The sequence below is a fragment of the Anomaloglossus baeobatrachus genome, chromosome 10, assembly GCF_048569485.1.
Source record: "Anomaloglossus baeobatrachus isolate aAnoBae1 chromosome 10, aAnoBae1.hap1, whole genome shotgun sequence".
NCBI lineage: Eukaryota > Metazoa > Chordata > Amphibia > Anura > Aromobatidae > Anomaloglossus > Anomaloglossus baeobatrachus.
In genome coordinates this window covers 185,563,639-185,583,631 of record NC_134362.1, presented here as the reverse complement: position 1 = coordinate 185,583,631, position 19,993 = coordinate 185,563,639, and the positions used below count along the sequence as shown (strand labels likewise).

The 19,993-nt window shown below is 47.0% G+C and overlaps 1 protein-coding gene across 4 annotated transcripts in view; it reads right to left on the bottom strand.

Annotated features, from left to right (window-relative positions):
• Positions 1–5,937: 5,937 nt before the first annotated feature.
• Positions 5,938–19,993, bottom strand: part of ACSF3 (acyl-CoA synthetase family member 3) — a 132,996-nt gene continuing 118,940 nt past the window's right edge. For all 4 annotated transcript variants that reach the window (XM_075325939.1, XM_075325938.1, XM_075325937.1 and 1 more), the window contains exons 6-10: positions 19,840–19,952; positions 19,150–19,276; positions 8,617–8,751; positions 6,778–6,889; positions 5,938–6,489 (exon numbers count right to left, since the gene is read on the bottom strand). In XM_075325939.1, the coding sequence (XP_075182054.1) occupies positions 6,372–6,489; positions 6,778–6,889; positions 8,617–8,751; positions 19,150–19,276; positions 19,840–19,952 (605 nt within the window). In that variant the 3' untranslated portion in view covers positions 5,938–6,371. The remainder of the gene's footprint in view (positions 6,490–6,777; positions 6,890–8,616; positions 8,752–19,149; positions 19,277–19,839; positions 19,953–19,993) is intronic.

Here is a 19,993-nt window from a genome sequence, read left to right as displayed (position 1 = left end):
CTCCATGCTATGTAAATGCTCTGCAGGTAATTACGGTATAACGCCCTCCGTGCTATGTAAATGCTCTGCAGGTAATTACGGTATAACGCCCTCCGTGCTATGTAAATGCTCTGCAGGTAATTACGGTATAACGCCCTCCGTGCTATGTAAATGCTCTGCAGGTAATTACGGTATACCGCCCTCCGTGCTATGTAAATGCTCTGCAGGTAATTACGGTATAACGCCCTCCGTGCTATGTAAATGCTCCGTAGGTAATTACGGTATAACGCCCTCCGTGCTATGTAAATGCTCTGCAGGTAATTACGGTATAACGCCCTCTGTGCTATGTAAATGCTCAGCAGGTAATTACGGTATAACGCCCTCTATGCTATGTAAATGCTCAGCAGGCAATTACGGTATAAAGCCCTCCGTGCTATGTAAATGCTCTGCAGGTAATTACGGTATAACGCCCTGCGTGCTATGTAAATGCTCTGCAGGTAATTACGGTATAACGCTCTCCGCGCTATGTAAATGCTCTGCAGGTAATTACGGTATAATGTGCCTCACACTATATGATCGAAGGCTTAAGGGCGAACTCATTACACTTTACAAACATATGAGGGGACAGCAGGGGTCTTAGGTGTGAATATATCATTACAAAGCCTGCAACAATGACAGGAGGCATTCTCTACATCATCATTACAGGCAGGGATGCTTTACTGTAGAAGGAGATAGACTACGGATTATTTACTGTAAGAGCAGTGAGACTGGAGATTATTTACTGTACTAGCAGTGAGAATATGGATCCTTTCCTGTACAAAGAGGGAGACTATAGATTCTTTACATAACTAGCAAGGAGACTAGATGCTTTACTTTAAGAACACAGACTGTGGATTCTTTAATGTAAGAGCAGTGACACTATGGATTATTTACTGTACAAGCAGTGACAATATGGATTCTTTACTGTGCAAGCAGTGATAATATTGATTCTTCACTATTATACAAGCAGTGAGACTGTAGATTATTAGTAGTAGATTATAGCTAATAAGCACTGAGACTATGATTCTTTACTTTAAGAATGAGACAATGAATACTTTACTGTATGAGCAGTGAAACTATAGATTCCTTACATAACAAGCAGTGAGACTAATTCTTTTCACAATGAGACTATATATTCTTAACATAATTAGCAGTAAGACTTTGGATCCTTTACTGTATGAGCAGTGAGACTATGGATTCTTTACTGTACAAGAAGTTAGACTGAGGAGTCTTTACATACTGAGCAGTGAAACAATGGATTATATACATAAGGCACATTGGAAATGGATTCTTTACTGTGAGAGCAATGAGACTATGGATTCTTTACTATAGGAGCAGTAAGAATATGGATTCTTTACTGTGCGAGAAGCGAGTCTCTGAATTCTTTACTGTGCGTGCAGTGAGACTACGGTATGTATTCTTTACTGTGCAAGTAGTGCGACTATGGATTCTTTAATGTACGAGTAATGAGACTATGGATTCTTTATTATGGGATCAGTAAGTCTATGGACTATTTATTGTGAGAGCAGTGACACTATGAACTATTTATTCTGGGATCAGTAAGTCTATGGATTCTTTACTGTGCGAGCAGTGAGAGACTATGGATTATTTTCTGTGAAAGCACTAACACTATGGATTCTTTACTGTGTGAGAAGTGAGTCTCTGGATTCTTTACTGTGCGTGTAATGAGACTATGTATTCTTTACTGTGCAAGTAGTGAGACTATGGATTCTTTACTGTGCAAGTAGTGAGACTATGGATTCTTTATTATGGGATCAGTAAGTCTATGGATTATTTATTATGAGAGCAGTGAGATTATGGATTCTTTACTGTGAGAGCAGTGAGACTATGGATTCTTTACTGTGAGAGCAGTGAGACTATGGATTCTTTACTGTGAGAGCAGTGAGACTATGGATTCTTTACTGTGCATGCAGTGAGACTATGGATTCTTTACTGTGTGAGAAGTGAGTCTCTGGATTCTTTACTGTGCGTGTAATGAGACTATGGATTCTTTACTGTGCAAGTAGTGAGACTATGGATTCTTTATTATGGGATCAGTAAGTCTATGGATTATTTATTGTGAGAGCAGTGAGACTATGGATTCTTTACTGTGAGAGCAGTGAGACTATGGATTCTTTACTGTGAGAGCAGTGAGACTATGGATTCTTTACTGTGAGAGCAGTGAGACTATGGATTCTTTACTGTGCATGCAGTGAGACTATGGTTTCTGTACTGTGCAAGTGGTGAGACTATGGTTTCTGTACTGTGCAAGTGGTGAGACTATGGATTCTTTAACATGCGAGCAGTGAGACTATGGATTTTTTATTATGAGATAAGTAAGTCTATGGATTATTTATTGTGAAAGCAGTGACACTATGGACTATTTATTATGGGATCAGTGAGACTATGGATTCTTTACTGTGAGAGCAGTAAGACTATGGATTCTTTGCATGGTGAATTGTCTTTTAATCACAGCAATTTGGGGTAGATATGATATTTTGATTGCATTTCTTATTGTTGTCTTGATTGTATTTGTTCCCTCTTTGCGGCATTTACAGTACGGGTTAATTTATTTTTTTGTTTTGGTAGACCAAACTTTCAGGGTACGTGCCCACAATGAGGTTATATCATATTTCTGACATTGCGCATTTTTGCTGAGTCAAAAACGCAACATTTTACACTTCAAGATGGGATTTATAGAAATCTCCTGCCCCTTGTACTTATGTTTTTGCGCCGCGAAAACCGACCTGTGGTGCGACTTCCCGAGCTGCAGCACATCAATTTGTCTTGCAGGTAAAGCTCAGCCTTCTGTGCAGAATTTCCCCATAGACTTGCATTAGATGCAGAAAATCCGCAGGTAAAAATACGCATCAAAAACGCACGTAATCCGCACCTAAAATAACAATGCTAGCAAATTTATAAAACAAAGCAGGACACATGTCGGAAACAAAAAACGAGATTAAAAACGCATGTTACAAATACGCACACAAGACACAATGGAAAAAACACAAGTAACCGGAGGTGCAGAAACTCTGCAAACACTCAACAAACACTGAGCATGGGATACGGGTACAGCAATAGCAAAGATCAGTATTTTATTATTTTAACACGGAAACAGGAGGGACTGATTTGAATTTATCTATATACTGTATATACTAGCTGTAGTACCCGGTAATGCCCGGGAGAGTAACTAAGTGTCACACTGTCTCTCTCCCTGTTTGTCTCCCTGTCTCTCTCCCTGTTTGTCTCCCTGTCTCTTTCTCTGTCTGTGTCCGTCTCTCTCTAGCCGTCTCTCCGTCTCTCTCTAGCCGTCTCTCCGTCTCTCTCTAGCCGTCTCTCCGTCTCTCTCTAGCCGTCTCTCCGTCTCTCTCTAGCCGTCTCCGTCTCTCTCTAGCCGTCTCTCTCTCTCTAGCCGTCTCTCTCTAGCCGTCTCTCTCTCTCTAGCCGTCTCTCTCTCTCTAGCCGTCTCTCTCTCTCTAGCCGTCTCTCTCTCTCTAGCCGTCTCTCTCTCTCTAGCCGTCTCTCTCTCTCTCTAGCCGTCTCTCTCTCTAGCCGTCTCTCTCTCTCTCAATCTCTCTCTCTATCCGCCTCTCTCTCTATCCGCCTCTCTCTCTATCCGCCACTCTCTCTATCCGCCACTCTCTCTATCCGCCACTCTCTCTATCCGCCACTCTCTCTATCCGCCACTCTCTCTATCCGCCACTCTCTCTATCCGCCACTCTCTCTATCCGCCACTCTCTCTATCCGCCACTCTCTCTATCCGCCACTCTCTCTATCCGCCACTCTCTCTATCCGCCACTCTCTCTATCCGCCACTCTCTCTATCCGCCACTCTCTCTATCCGCCACTCTCTCTATCCGCCACTCTCTCTATCCGCCACTCTCTCTATCCGCCACTCTCTCTATCCGCCACTCTCTCTATCCGCCACTCTCTCTATCCGCCACTCTCTCTATCCGCCTCTCTCTCTATCCGCCTCTCTCTCTATCCGTCTCTCTCTCTATCCGTCTCTCTCTCTATCCGCCTCTCTCTCTATCCGCCTCTCTCTCTATCCGCCTCTCTCTCTATCCGCCTCTCTCTCTATCCGCCTCTCTCTCTATCCGCCTCTCTCTCTATCCGTCTCTCTCTCTATCCGCCTCTCTCTCTAGCCGTCTCTCTCTCTCTAGCCGTCTCTCTCTCTCTAGCCGTCTCTCTCTCTCTAGCCGTCTCTCTCTCTCTAGCCGTCTCTCTCTCTCTAGCCGTCTCTCTCTCTAGCCGTCTCTCTCTCTAGCCGTCTCTCTCTCTCTCAATCTCTCTCTCTATCCGTCTCTCTCTCTATCCGTCTCTCTCTCTATCCGTCTCTATCCGTCTCTCTCTCTATCCGCCTCTCTCTCTATCCGCCACTCTCTCTATCCGCCACTCTCTCTATCCGCCACTCTCTCTATCCGCCACTCTCTCTATCCGCCACTCTCTCTATCCGCCACTCTCTCTATCCGCCACTCTCTCTATCCGCCACTCTCTCTATCCGCCACTCTCTCTATCCGCCACTCTCTCTATCCGCCACTCTCTCTATCCGCCTCTCTCTCTATCCGCCTCTCTCTCTATCCGCCTCTCTCTCTATCCGCCTCTCTCTCTATCCGCCTCTCTCTCTATCCGCCTCTCTCTCTATCCGCCTCTCTCTCTATCCGTCTCTCTCTCTATCCGTCTCTCTCTCTATCCGTCTCTCTCTCTATCCGTCTCTCTCTCTATCCGCCTCTCTCTCTATCCGCCTCTCTCTCTATCCGCCTCTCTCTCTATCCGTCTCTCTCTCTATCCGTCTCTCTCTCTATCCGTCTCTCTCTCTATCCGTCTCTCTCTCTATCCGTCTCTCTCTCTATCCGTCTCTCTCTCTATCCGTCTCTCTCTCTATCCGTCTCTCTCTCTATCCGCCTCTCTCTCTATCCGTCTCTCTCTCTATCCGCCTCTCTCTCTATCCGTCTCTCTCTCTATCCGTCTCTCTCTCTATCCGTCTCTCTCTCTATCCGTCTCTCTCTCTATCCGTCTCTCCACCGATATTATATTACCTCACACATAAGCTTCTTATAATAGGAATGTCCTTCGTTGCCTATATTAGGCCGGTTTCACACATCCGGCTTTTCGCCGGTTTCACACATCCGGCGCTCTCCCGTACAGACAATACAGTACAGTGACAGCGCTGTAACTTACGGGTCTCATGCGCCGGTCACATGACAGCATGTGACCGGCGCTTGTTGCGCTGTCACTGTACTGTAGTCACTGTATGGGAGAGCGCCGGATCCTACAATCAGGCGAAAAGCCAGATGTGTGAAACCGGCCTTAACCAATCACAGCTCCTATTAATGACCTGTGGCTTCCAGCTCCATTGACTTTAATGTAAGCAGGTTTTTGGAGAGTAACTGTAAAGCGCAGGGTTAAATTTTCCCCTCAAAACATACGACGTTCCCTGAGTCACATGAGGCGTCTGTGCAAAATTTTGTGATTGTAAATGTAACGGTGCGGATTCTTTTAGTGGATACACACACACACACACACACACACACACACACATATATATAGATATGCACACACACACACACATATATATATATATATATATATATAGATACACACACTCATATATAGATACACACACACACACACACCCATACATACATACGCTCCGCTTTATATATTAGATGTATATTATTGAAAGAATTTTTATAAATATATATTTTATATATATATATATATATATATATATATATATATATATATATATATATATATATATATTATACCTTTTTTATTACATTTTCAGTCCTGTTCAGGGACTTGATTTGTTATTTTATACACTGTAAAGATCAGATCATGGACGGTGCAATCCAAGTGAGGGAGGAAGCCATTGGTAGGGAGATTGATCGGTATTACATAGGTAAATACTGTATACTATTATTCTCAATGCATTTATAATCAGTGACCCCCCAGAGATCATATTCACTCTCAATAATCAGAAAAATGGCTGGCTAAATATCTGGAACCGGAAATCTGTTGCAATACGTCCGAATGGGACGGTGTCCGTGGATTTGTACAGACCCCGTTTAGATGACAGGGCCATTCACAGAATGTCTGCTTGGTTATAGTATTGGGGTTCCAGGCTTTGTTTCCTGTGTGAGGGTGATACAGATGAAGCAGAGCCGAATCAATCACTGGGCGATGTTTTTATATTGTCACAGTGCACAGGGTGCAATCGTTCCACTCTGCTACATCTGTACCGTACCTGGAGTATATACCCGTATACAGGCTCCATTCCGGGCGGTGTGTGGGCTTGTCTTGTGTGCAATGATCAGGCAGGTAGGGGATATTCGGCGCCCCCCTCCCGTCTCACTGTGGATAGAAGAGAGCCAGCAGTTGTTTTTTATTGATTTTTCCCATCTGGTTTCGGGGAATTTCTTCCACCCGGATGAGCTCAGCAGGAATGCAGTACGGGGCCATGACTGCCCTAAATAAGAAAAAGGGAACAGGGCTTAGATACTTGTATCACGTATGTGCCGGGTGCATACAAAGTGTCTCATCGACAGCAAGAGGAGAAAGCTACTGCAGTATTCACCATCTGTAGGACTACAAGGCTCAGCAAAAGCAGGATATTGCCTAATGTTAATCATATTAAGCTGAATCCTACTGCCCATTCTGATTGGCCAGGCAATGCATCTGTAATATACATGCAAAAAATGTGACGGCATAAAGCCCACATCCACTACAGGGATCTATACCTCCGTCATTTACTCACCGGCCCCATTTCTTCAGCTCCTTTAAGGACAGTATATGCCCCTCGTGTAGTGTCACAATGGCTGATACGCGCTGCCCCCAGGTTGCATCTGGAGCTCCGATCACGGCCACATCTAGGAGCAGAAGAAGGAGGTTTCATTATAAAGTCTGGTGCCAAATATTTAAGTTATTCCGTATACTATCCATAGGGTAGAAGAGAACTTAATGATTGCTGGAGGACAACTGCAATGAAGGGGACATATCATGCTGTACTTAGCTATGTCTGCAGTCCCATGGAGCAAAGGTGTAAGTGCCCGACCTCCCCTCCATTCAGACCTTCTCTGCATAGATAGGGATTCTAATCATTGGGACCCCCAAAGTTGTTAGTGATGAGCGGGCACTACCATGCTCGGGTGCTCTGTACTCGTAACTAGTGATGAGCGGGCACTACCATGCTCGGGTGCTCAGTACTGGTAACTAGTGATGAGCGGGCACTACCATGCTCGGGTGCTCGGTACTCGTAACTAGTGATGAGCGGGCACTACCATGCTCGGGTGCTCAGTACTCGTAACTAGTGATGAGCGGGCACTACCATGCTCGGGTGCTCAGTACTCGTAACTAGTGATGAGCGGGCACTACCATGCTCAGGTGCTCAGTAGTTGTAACTAGTGATGAGCGGGCACTACCATGCTCAGGTGCTCAGTACTGGTAACTAGTGATGAGCAGGCACTACCATGCTCGGGTGCTCAGTACTCGTAACTAGTGATGAGCGGGCACTACCATGCTCGGGTGCTCGGTACTTGTAACTAGTGATGAGCGGGCACTACCATGCTCGGGTGCTCAGTACTGGTAACTAGTGATGAGCGGGCACTACCATGCTCGGGTGCTCAGTACTGGTAACTAGTGATGAGCGGGCACTACCATGGTTGGGTGCTCAGTACTCGTAACTAGTGATGAGCGGGCACTACCATGCTCAGGTGTTCAGTACTCGTAACTAGTGATGAGCGGGCACTACCATGCTCAGGTGTTCAGTACTCGTAACTAGTGATGAGCGGGCACTACCATGCTCAGGTGTTCAGTACTCGTAACTAGTGATGAGCGGGCACTACCATGCTCAGGTGCCCGGTACTTGATAAAAGCAGTTAGACGCTCAAATGGTTGCAACTTAAGCACTTGAGTATAATGGACGTTAATGGAAAACTCATGTATTTTTCCAAAAGATTTCCCGGAAAAACGCTCGAGTCCCCCATGGACTTCCACTATATTAGAATGGTCGAGTTGCGCCCTTCCGAGCATCCAACTGTTCCGAGCACCCGAGCATGGTAGTGCCCGCTCATCACTAGTTACGAGTACTGAGCACCCAAGCATGGTAGTGCCCGCTTATTACTAGTTACCAGTACTGAGCACCCGAGCATGGTAGTGCCCGCTCATCACTAGTTACGAGTACTGAGCACCCGAGCATGGTAGTGCCCGCTTATCACTAGTTACCAGTACTGAGCACCTGAGCATGGTAGTGCCCGCTCATCACTAGTTACGAGTACTGAGCACCCGAGCATGGTAGTGCCCGCTCATCACTAGTTACCAGTACTGAGCATCCGAGCATGGTAGTGCCCGCTCATCACTAGTTACCAGTACTGAGCATCCGAGCATGGTAGTGCGCGCTAATCACTACAAGTTATTATTAGCATGAATCGGAGCCCAGCTCCGCGACTGCAGCGAGTTATGTTTTCCTTTAAAATGCCGGAGAGCGAGACGAAGCCCAGAGACAGAGATGAATAGTCGTGTGGAAACCCGGCTCGGGGCTGTGGTGGATTAGTCTCGTCTCTTCTTATGCTTTAACTTCGGAGGATACTTTACACACCTGTAATGCTAGGATGAGCCAAGAGGTGGCGCTCCACTTCTAAGGCGCTGATTTTATACCCTCCGCTCTTTATGATGTCCACAGAGGTTCTGCCAAGGATCCAGTAAGAATTGTCCTTGTAGACTGCGGTGTCACCTGAGAAGATACACATATTACTCACACATGCTGCATACATACACACGTACAGCACTCACAATAGCCGCTAAAGGACTAAGCAAACTTTCAGCGCAATGTAGCGTGTTTTGCCAAAATAAATCTTTTGCTATGAAGATAAACTATGATTTTGGACTACTTGTGAGTTCCACCAGTATGGATATCTGTGGTTACTGGGGTTGCATGGGTAGTAATGGGTTGGTCTATCACACACTTAGCACATTCTTTACTCACCCTCCCCAGGTCCAGTGCCGCAACCAATCAGTGAGATCAGCAGCCCTGTTCTTTACTCCCGCTCTCCAGGTCCAGTGCCACAGCCAATCAGTGAGATCAGCGGTCCTGTCTGTACTCACCCTCCCCAGGTCCAGTGCCGCAACCAATCAGTGAGCTCAGCAGCCCTGTTCTTTACTCCCGCTCTCCAGGTCCAGTGCCACAGCTAATCAGGGAGCTCAGTGGCTCCAAGTATCTCACGTTGTCAGCCTGGGCCAGGCTACTGAGCTCAAAGTACATGCTTAACTCATCTTCCCCAGGTCCAGTGCCACAACTAATCAGTGAGATCAGCGGCTCCGTTCTTTATTCACGCTCTCCAGGTCCAGTGCCACAGCCAATCAGTGAGCTCAGTGGCTCCAAGTCGCTCATGCTGTCAACCCGGGCCAGGCTGCTATGGTCAAAGCACATTCTTAACTCATCCTCCCCAGGTCCAGTGCCGCAGCCAATCAGTGAGATCAGCAGCTCCAAGTAGCTCATGTTGTCAACCCAGGCAGGGCTCCTAAGGTCAAAGCACATTCTTTATTCATCCTCCCCAGGTCCAGTGCCACAACTAATCAGCGAGATCAGCGGCCCCATTCTTTACTCACGCTCTCCAGGTCCAGTGCCGCAGTCAATCAGTGAGATCAGCAGCTCCAAGTAGCTCATGCTGTCAACCTGGGCAGGGCTGCTGAGGTCAAAGTACATTCTTTATTCATCCTCCCCAGGTCCAGTGCTGCAACCAATCAGTGAGATCAATGGCCCCATTCTTTATTCCCGATCTCCAGGTCCAGTGCCGCAGCCAATCAGTGAGCTCAGCGGCTCCAAGTAGCTTATGTTATCAACCCGGGCAGAGTTGCTGAGCCCAAAGCACATACTTTACTCATCTTCCCCAGGTCCAGTGCCGCAACCAATCATTGAGCTCAGTGGCCCCATTCTGTACTCACATTCTCTAGGTCCAGTGCCGTAGCCAATCAGTGAGCTCAGTGGCTCCAAGTAGCTCATGCTGTCAACCTGGGCAGGGCTGCTGAGGTCAAAGCACATTCTTTACTCATCCTCCCCAGGTCCAGTGCTGCAACCAGTGAGCTTAGCAGCCCCATTCTTTACTCGCGTGCCCCAGATCCAATGCTGAAGTCAATCGGTGAGCTCAGCTGCTCAGAGTAGCTCATGCTGTCAAGCGGCAGGGCTGCTGAGCTCACTGATTGGCGTAACGCTGGTGCTGTGGACAATAATGGACACAGAGATCTTCGGTGGAGACTGAGCGCCGGACATAGCTGCCTTGTTAAAGGGCGCAAGCCTTTAAAGCCCTTGCTCTTTCCCATTGGTGCCCTCACACACCAGCTTTTTCCCCCGTCACTCCATTTTTAGCCGTTTACCAATGGCTACCCAGGTCAGGGCCATCTAGTAATGGAAATCCCATACAAAGCCATCTGCAACTGTAGTCTCCGGCTTTCCAGTTTACACAATTGCTCCCAGTCCATCCACGTAATGTACGCAGCTATCCGTCCCAGCCAGTAAAAGTCATCGAGATAATCTATCCCCAGCCTGGAGCATCATGTCTCCGAGGTAGTAAACACAGCAGTGCTCCCCGGGGTGGTCCGCAAGAAGCGGGGGTGGGGGGGGGGGTGTTGGTTCAGAATGAATTAAAGAGACTTTGACATCATCTATTTCCCGGAGTGGTCTGTGTAACTGGGGACCGCACACACAGCCTCTGGGATGGCTCTGGTATGGAAAAAAAAGAAGATTTTCTATGGTCAGAACATAAGACGCTGGACAGATAAGGAATTCTAGGATCCAAACACTGCAGTCACATCTTTCATCCAGGTAATTCCAGCTATTGCCTAGGTGGTAGATCAAGTCTGTTTTTGTGTACCATTATTTGCACATTTTGTCTTCCTCAACAGTTTTCTTGATAGTATTCAAGCCATCGGGTTTCTGGTCCTCCACTACGCCTTGTTTTTTTTATTCTTCTGACCATGATGTCCTTCTCCAGTGACTGGTGATCCTTCCTTCGAGTGACGTCTTGATTTGTTGAAAAATGAATTTGTTTGTTCTTCTTGCCATCCATGATACTGATAACCTCCTTCTCCAGCACCACATTTCAAAGGCGTTGATTCTTCTTCTGTCTTGTTTCTTCCTTGTTCAGATTTTGCAAACATACGTTACTACAGAAAAGACCAAACTATGTAGCAGCCGAGACCAGACTATGCAAGAGCCGAGACCAGGCTATGCAAGAGCCGAGACCAGGCTGTGCACGAGCCGAGAGCAGACTGTGCACGAGCCGAGACCAGCCTGTGCCCGAGCCGAGACCAGCCTGTGCCCGAGCCGAGACCAGCCTGTGCCCGAGCCGAGACCAGCCTGTGCCCGAGCAGAGACCAGCCTGTGCCCGAGCCGAGACCAGCCTGTGCCCGAGCCGAGACCAGCCTGTGCCCGAGCCGAGACCAGCCTGTGCCCGAGCCGAGACCAGCCTGTGCCCGAGCCGAGACCAGCCTGTGCCCGAGCCGAGACCAGCCTGTGCCCGAGCCGAGACCAGCCTGTGCCCGAGCCGAGACCAGCCTGTGCCCGAGCCGAGACCAGCCTGTGCCCGAGCCGAGACCAGCCTGTGCCCGAGCCGAGACCAGGGTAATCATCCTTCCATCCACTTTCCGTTGTTATTTGGCAGTCTGGTATTAGTACTCTTTTTGACCGCATGTGTATCCGGTATCTTGTTTCCCTTCTATCTATTCGTGACTGGCATTTTTCCCTTTATATCTAAACAAGCACATGTATATTTCTTCTAAGACAAACAGCTATAATTGTTGAATTGTGATCTCACTGCCCTCTTGTGTATACCTCCTTTCAGGCATTACTATTTTTCTTATATGGGCAAGTGAATCTATGAATTTCATCTTGATAAAATTTCTTTGTCTAGAAAAGCCATATTGGTAATATATATTTCTTTATCTGCTTGTTGGTATTTTTTATGGGAAAGTGCAATCATTATCTATCATTTTGAGGTTTACAAACCACTGTTTTGTCTTCATATTTTCTTTCTTTGGAATTGCACAAAAATGTTTCCCATTGTGGATGTGCAAAAATTCCCTCTTAGGGGTTTTTTCTCTTTTTTCTTGCTTTTAGCTTGCTATATATATTGAGAAATCACAATTTTAAGTGAATATTTGTGGTTTACTGTGATATACACATATGTGAATTCAAGTGGCTTCTGGAAGGATTGTTTAGTGGCACATCCCCTTTTTTCCTATATTCCCCTAATAAAATGTTTTTTAATAAATATTTTCAATAAAATAATTCTGATTTTAAAAAATTTTTTTTGCTATATACTCTGGTTATTTCATTGGTACCGAGCCGAGACCAGCCTGTGTCCGAGCCGAGACCAGCCTATGCCCGAGCCGAGACCAGACTATGCCCGAGCCGAGACTATGCCCGAGCCGAGACTATGCCCGAGCCGAGACTATGCCCGAGCCGAGACTATGCCCGAGCCGAGACTATGCCCGAGCCGAGACCAGACTATGCCCGAGCCGAGACCAGACTATGCGCGAGCCGAGACCAGACTATGCGCGAGCCGAGACCAGACTATGCGCGAGCCGAGACCAGACTATGCGCGAGCCGAGACCAGACTATGCGCGAGCCGAGACCAGACTATGCGCGAGCCGAGACCAGACTATGCGCGAGCCGAGACCAGACTATGCGCGAGCCGAGACCAGACTATGCGCGAGCCGAGAGCAGACTATGCGCGAGCCGAGACCAGACTATGCGCGAGCCGAGAGCAGACTATGCGCGAGCCGAGAGCAGACTATGCGCGAGCCGAGAGCAGACTATGCGCGAGCAGAGACCAGACTATGCGCGAGCAGAGACCAGACTATGCACGAGCAGAGACCAGACTATGCACGAGCCGAGACCAGACTATGTAGAAGCCTTGTCTTCATCACCAGTGAAATGTTCCTCAATTTTAAGATCTTGTCCAGTGACTTAATTGTTAATTTGTCCATAACTATTCTTCTATTGACTTCTGGTGTCGTCTTCGCATCTTGAGTGATCATTGAGCTGAGTAGATTGAAGTCTTTTACAACACCCAGTTCATCGCCATCCATCTTGGATGTGTCCTGGTCATACCTCGCAGTCATCAATATCTTTCTCTTCTTTGTATTAAGCCTAGAACGCATACCTGGGGCCTCGCAGGCCTGCTAGGTCACTTGTTTTCTATGGTAGATTTCTATGGTTGCGCATTCTAGGGTTAAATAGGAGTAGTAACATGTTCAAGTTTTCCATCTTGACACTTAGTAATAATCCTTCATTCCATCTACTCTTCTTGCCATCAATGTTGTGTCATCTGCGTATTTAAGATTGTTGATGATTCGTCCAGCACATTTTGATTCCTTCTTTTTTGGCAAGTCCAGCCGTCCTGAAAATGGCCTCAGTATATCAAGAAAAATGGTGCCAGGACGCCGCCTTGTCTGACGCCTCGCTCTACTTTGATCCATGCCGTGTCACCATGTGCCGTTTGGGTTGTTGCTTCTTGGTGGATGTAAAGGCTCCTGATGGGGCTGATCGGATGGTTCGGCCCAACCACGTCATTTATGGTGATCCAAAGTTTCTGTGGATGAGCACATCGACTTGGTTGCAGTTGATGAAGCAGAAATAGATCTCCTTGTTATATTCTTTGGCCTTTTCCATCTAATCTTAGCAATTACATCTTCTGCTCCTCAGCCTTTTCTGAATGCGTCTTGTTCCTCTGGCGGCTCTGTGTCACGGTAAGCCTGGAACATGAGAGCGCAATTGTTCGATGGTTTCCACCGTTGGTAGCATCTCTCTTCTTCGGAATAGAAGCAAACACCAATCCTGTCCAGTCCTTGGACCATTTACAAGTCGTCCATATCTGTTGACACTGGTGTGTGATGACATCAACCGCTGCTTCAGAAGACTTTAATAGCTCTATTAGATATCGTCACATCCAGGTGCCATGTTTTTGACAGAAGCTTTAACACAGCAACGACTTTGTCTTTTAAGATGTTTGGTTCTCTATCATTTCCAGTTTCTGTTTCTTCCCATATCACCAAGTCGTGCTTGTAGAGGTGCTATCACAGACAGTCAGTCATGTGGTTTCTGGCCATAGAAGGTCACAGCGTTTGGCTGTGCAGACTTATCCCTGACTTTCCATTGTCCCTGCTGCCAGTATTCACAGTATTCATTGCTATAGGTAGCTTTCCTGCTGGATTCATCTCTCTCTCTTTTGGACCCAGCAGGAGCTCACCTTCCACCCAGCTGCTGCTCATCAGTATTTCCTTGGTGCTTAAATACTCCTTCCTTCCCTGGACTGGTGCTGGTGATATTATTCAGTTCATTGAAGCTCTGGTTGCAAGCAGGTGGCTTGTGCTCCTCTGTGGTATTGTTGCTAAAAAACTTTGCTGAACTTCTACCCGACTCATCAGTGGATAAGTAGTTCATGCTTTTCCCCCATGTGTCCTCCTTGTGTTGTCAATAGTGTTTAGTGGGGTTGACAAAGAGCTCATCCCATCCGTTCCCTATTTAGGATCCAGCACTAGGGATTCCTAGGGTCAGGTATCTGGCTCGGCACATAGGTGTGGAACCGATCTACGGTGGTGAGGAACCCCAGGGACCAGCACTAGGGTACCTAGGGTCAAGTATCCGACTCAGTGCATAGGTGTGGACCGATCCAGGGTGGTGAATGACCCCAGGGACCAGCACTAGGGTACCTAGGGTCAAGTATCCGACTCAGTGCATAGGTGTGGACCTATCTAGTGTGGTGAGTGACCCCAGGGACCAGCACTAGGGATACCTAGGGTTAGGTATCCTGCTCGGCAGATAGGTGCAGAACCTATCTATGGTGGTGAGGGACCCCAGGGACCAGCACTAGGGATACCTAGGGTTAGGTATCCTGCTCGGCGGATAGGTGCAGAACCTATCTATGGTGGTGAGGGACACCAGGGACCAGCTGTAGGTTTGGTCAGTGGTCACCATCTTCCCCTTCCCTAGACAGAGTTCCCTTCCCTTCCCTTGGTACTTCCCCGTACTTAGCGTGACAGGTGCCCCGTGCATTCTTTCCATCTTTCTTTAATCTGTTCTGTCTCAATTAGTTTGTTCCCACTCTTGGTTGAAACTTACGTCGTATTTTCTTTAAAGTTCTCTTTTTAAAACGACCTTAAATTGGAAACTCCCTTCAAATACCTCCATAACATCCTATTAAAATGGCCCTCAAAAAAAAGCAGCTTCTACATTATATGGCCAATCATGGCAGAGCAAAGGCCACAAATGGCTTCCTCTATTATCACCAGGAGTTGGACTGTCATCCATTGGCTGATCAACCTGCCGAAAGCTTAAAATTTCCTCCATGTCTCCTATATGGAATAATACACACCTATATAAATTCCTTGCAGATTCTCATCCCCCATTTCTTAGTGTTGTGTATTAAAACATTCACAAGTTAAAAATCCTCCGGCATAAAATAAATAAATTATATAAAATATCTAATACTAATAATAATAATAATAATAATAATAATAATAATAATAATAAAAAAATATACATATATTGTTTTTATTTAATATTTTTTTATATTATATATATATATAAAAAATATAAAATAAAAACAATATATGTATATATTTTATATATTATATATATATATATATATTTATATATATACACTTTATATAAATAAAATAAATGGATAAATAAAATATAAAATAAAACAAAATATAAAATAAAAATATCATAAAATTTTAGTGTCGTGTATTAAAACATTCACAAGTTAAAAATCCTCCAGCATAAAATATAAAATAAAATATAAAATAAAACATAAAAATAAATATATCAAAATATAAAATATAAAAATAAATAAAATAAATAAATCAAAATATAAAAATAAATAAATATAAAATAAAAAAATAACAATAAATCAAATATAAAATAAAACAAAATATAAAATAAATCAAATATAAAATAAAATATAATTTAAAATAAATCAAATATAAAAATAAACAAAATATAAAAATAAATAAATAAAATATAAAATAAAATATACATAAAGGCACTTTGAAAAATAATCAAATATTAAAAAATAAATAAATAAATAAACGTTGGCTCCCATCCAAAATTGTAAGAAACATTGCTATCAATTATGACAGCCGTAATGATGCAGCATTTTTTACGCCGATTAATTATTTAACCTATACCCAGGTGGACTGTACTGATGCACTGTGTAAGAACAGATCTGTTTTTTCCACTTTTTTTTTACTGATTGGCCAAAAGACAATTTTTATTTTTTTTCCCTTTTAAATTTGGGAATACAAACACACACAGGGGGGTTCTCGGCCTTTCTGTCTTCGCGGTGTGGAGCAGGGCTGTGTTTGGCTGAGCGTCTCTCGGTGGTGCGTGTGTGGTATCCCCCAGGTTCCCCCCTTCCCCTCTTGCACGCATAAGGAGCCGCATCAATAGTCCTCCATCTGCTCGCATACATCACACTCTTCATCTCAGTTTATTAGCCGGAATAAATCATAAATATTTCATTGTACATCAGCGAGGCCGGCGGGGGGAGACGAGCCATCCATCTCACACCCCGCTCCCGGAGACCTGCCACCCGCCAATAACCCTTTCACTCTATTAAGCAAGATTGATACAGTGCTGGAATCTGCTCATAGAGGGACACAGGGGGGCGACAAGCTCTGGGGACCCCCGGCCGACCTGCACCGTATAGGAATCCGCTGCATTAGAGGAGAGCGCAGGTGGAGGCAAAGACACACGGAATCCGCAAAAGAAACATCTGCAACGTGGCTCCTCCACCGAAAACAAGCGTAGATTGTGGCGAGGTACCGAAATCCACGTTAAAAAAAACCCCAAAAAAACAACTGCGTGTATTTGGCTGCCAACTAAGGCAGCCAAAAACTACGAAAATGCTCCTTTCTTTGGGGCAAAGTTTTTGGAAAAAGCAGTTTTGACATTTTTTTCCTTGCAGCCTTTTGATTGGTCCGTGACTAATTTGGAGCAGAGTACATAAGAAATAACATGCACTCTTATTTTTACCAGCCCTTTTTTTTTTGAACACCTGAAGTGGGAAAAATTCCTAAATTTGCTCAAAAGACTGAAATGTGACCAGTAAAGTGATTTTACCATAGACATTAATGAGAAACCTTTCAAGCAATTTATCTAAGTTTTTTTTTATTTTTGAAGGGACCCGGTCTAAACCCCCCAGCAAAAACGATTATTAGACATCACTGAACTTATGGTCATCTAAGGTCTGATTTCTGTGACTGGGTGGATTGGATGGGTTGTTACCGACATCTGGTGGGAAGTCCATGTCAATAGAACCTTAATAATAGATACCGTGTTTCCCCGAAAATAGGACACTGTTCTATATTATTATTTGCGCCAAAATTGTGCTAAGGCATATTTTCAGGGTAGGGCTTATTTCCATGAAACCGCGGATTGGGGGTAAGTTTACCCCCCTAAAAAAGGCAGAACCCACCCCCAGGAGAATGAGACTTACCAGACAGCACTCACACACACATCAGATTGCGCGCACGCACGCACACACACACACACACCCACACACACACACACCACACACACACACAACATCCGGTAATACCGTATCGCTTCCGGCCAGCAGGGATCCGGGGACACTGTGCACTGGAACGCGAGGACCTGCGATGGAACTCATCCGTCCACCGTAGGTCCTCACGCTCCACTGTGTCCAAGGTGTGTGTGTGTGTGTGTGTGTGTGTGTGTGTGTGTGTTTGCGTGCGTTACATCGCAGGTTCTCCCATTCGGCATCTAGTATCCTTGCGGGGTCTTCTGTCTTCTTTCTTTTGGGGGTGTCCGCTTTCTACAATGAAGTGTCCTGCAGTATTCTTTACCTTTTTAGCTGCATGAACACTTCAGTATGGAACCGCGACGAGGGCTTATTTTCATGGTAGGGCTTATATTTAAGCCTTACTCAGAAAATTCCTGCTAGTGGTTATTTTTGGGAAAACTCAGAAGGGAGAGAAGAAGTGAAGGGGTGAGGGAGAGAGGGGGAGAGAGAGATTGAGAGAGAGAAGGAGAGAGGGGTGGAGAGGGGTGAAGGGGGGAGAGCGGGAGGTAGGAAGAGAGGGATAGGGGGGAGAAGGGGGGGAGTGGGACAGGGGGAGGGAAGGAGAGAGGATGGTATAGAGGGAGGGGGGTAGAGAGAAAGAGGGAGGGGGTAGAGAGGGAATGGAAGGGGGGTAGAGAGGGGGGGGGAGAGGGAGGGGAGGAGAGTGGGATGAGAGGGGGGACAGAGGGGGGACAGAGGGGAGAGAGAGGGGACAGAGGGGAGAGAGGGGGGACAGAGGGGAGAGAGAGGGGAGAGAGGGGGGACAGAGGGGAGACAGAGGGGAGAGAGGGGGGAGAAAGGGGGGAGAGGGGAGAGAGGTGGGAGAGTATGGGAGAGGTGGGAGAGGGGACAGGGGGGAGAAGGGCGGGAGAGGGGGGAGAAATGGGAGAGTGGGGGAGAGGGGACGGGGGGGTGGGAGAGGGGACAGGGGGGGAGGGCGGGGAGGGGGAGGACGGGAGGGTGGGAGGGGGACAGGGGGGAGAGGGCGGGAGGAGGACAGGGGGGGAGAGGGCGGGAGGAGGACAGGGGGGGAGAGGGTGGGAGGGGGACAGGGGGGGAGAGGGCGGGAGGGGGGACACGGGGGGGGGAGGGAGGGAGGGGGACAGGGGGGAGAAGGGCGGGGGAGGGGGGAGAAGGGCGGGAGAGGGGGGAGAAATGGGAGAGTGGGGGAGGGGTGGGAGAGGGGTCGGGGGGGGGGACAGGAGGGGGACAGGGGGGGAGGGCGGGAGGGGGACAGGGGGGGAGAGGGCGGGAGGGGGACAGGGGGGGAGGGCAGGGGGGGAGAACGGCGGGTGAGGGAGAGGTGGGAGAAGGGAGGGAGAGGGGGGAGAGGTGGGAGAGAGAGGGGAAGGCAGAGGGGGAAGGGGAGAGAGGCAGAGGAGGAGGAATGGAGGGGGGAGGGAGAATGGGTGAAGGGGTGATGGGGAAAGAGGGAAAGGGGTGGAGGAGGAGAGTGCGAGGGAGAGACAGAGACATTAGTAGCTGATTATTATATTGTGTTGTCTCTGCTGACCCTGTCTTATACCCCTGAGCACTTCTCCTACCTGTTCTGAACCAGCCATCTGGAGTGAAAGCCTCTGTCGTCTCCTGAGGTTTGTTCCAGTATTCTCTGAACACAGCTGGGCCTCGTACCTGCAGCTCTCCGTCCCGTTCCTCAAAACCTGGGGAGACCTTGAAAGTAACACCAGAAATTACCCGCTGCCATACAAGACAAGTGAGCCCCATCAGCACCGGCCCACCCATCCCTGCAAAATTACGCCTTTAGTGCAGCTGGTGTTGACCTTGCGCAATTTCTACAGTTTTGGTAACGCTCCCACATCTTTAGGAAAACATCTGCTGCGCGCGGCATCTGCCGGTTGGGAGTCTTGGCACGGGCTGGTGCCAGTTGGCAGAAGTAGAAGGGTGAGGATAGAAAGAAGGAGGGGGGGGTGATGAGCGCAGAAAAAGCGAGAAAACAATAACACAGAACTTGCATCCTGTGCGCCTGCTTCCTTCTGTCAATGCGTAAACCCGTTAAATGCAAGCAAAAGTTTAAAAAAAAAAAAAAACCCGCGAGCCTCAGTTCCAGATCGTCTACATTTAAGGAACCGTTTGGCATTAACCTCCGCTGAACTCGTTGTTTCCTAATCCGTTATATCATCTACAGATTCCCAGAAAGTGATCGGGTGATTCCAGGAGGAGGGACAGGACAGAGCGTAGAGGACGCACGGGCGCTGCCCACATTGTGCCATTACCTCCGTGCCAGCAGCGCTTCCTTGTGCGAGGACGGTATAGGAGCTTCCTTCCTTCTGCGGGATCTCCGTGGCTATACGGACGTCTACTCCTGGTAGAGGGTTGCCAACTGATCCTGGCCAAAAAAAAAAAAAAAGAAGAAGAACAGGAGTATAT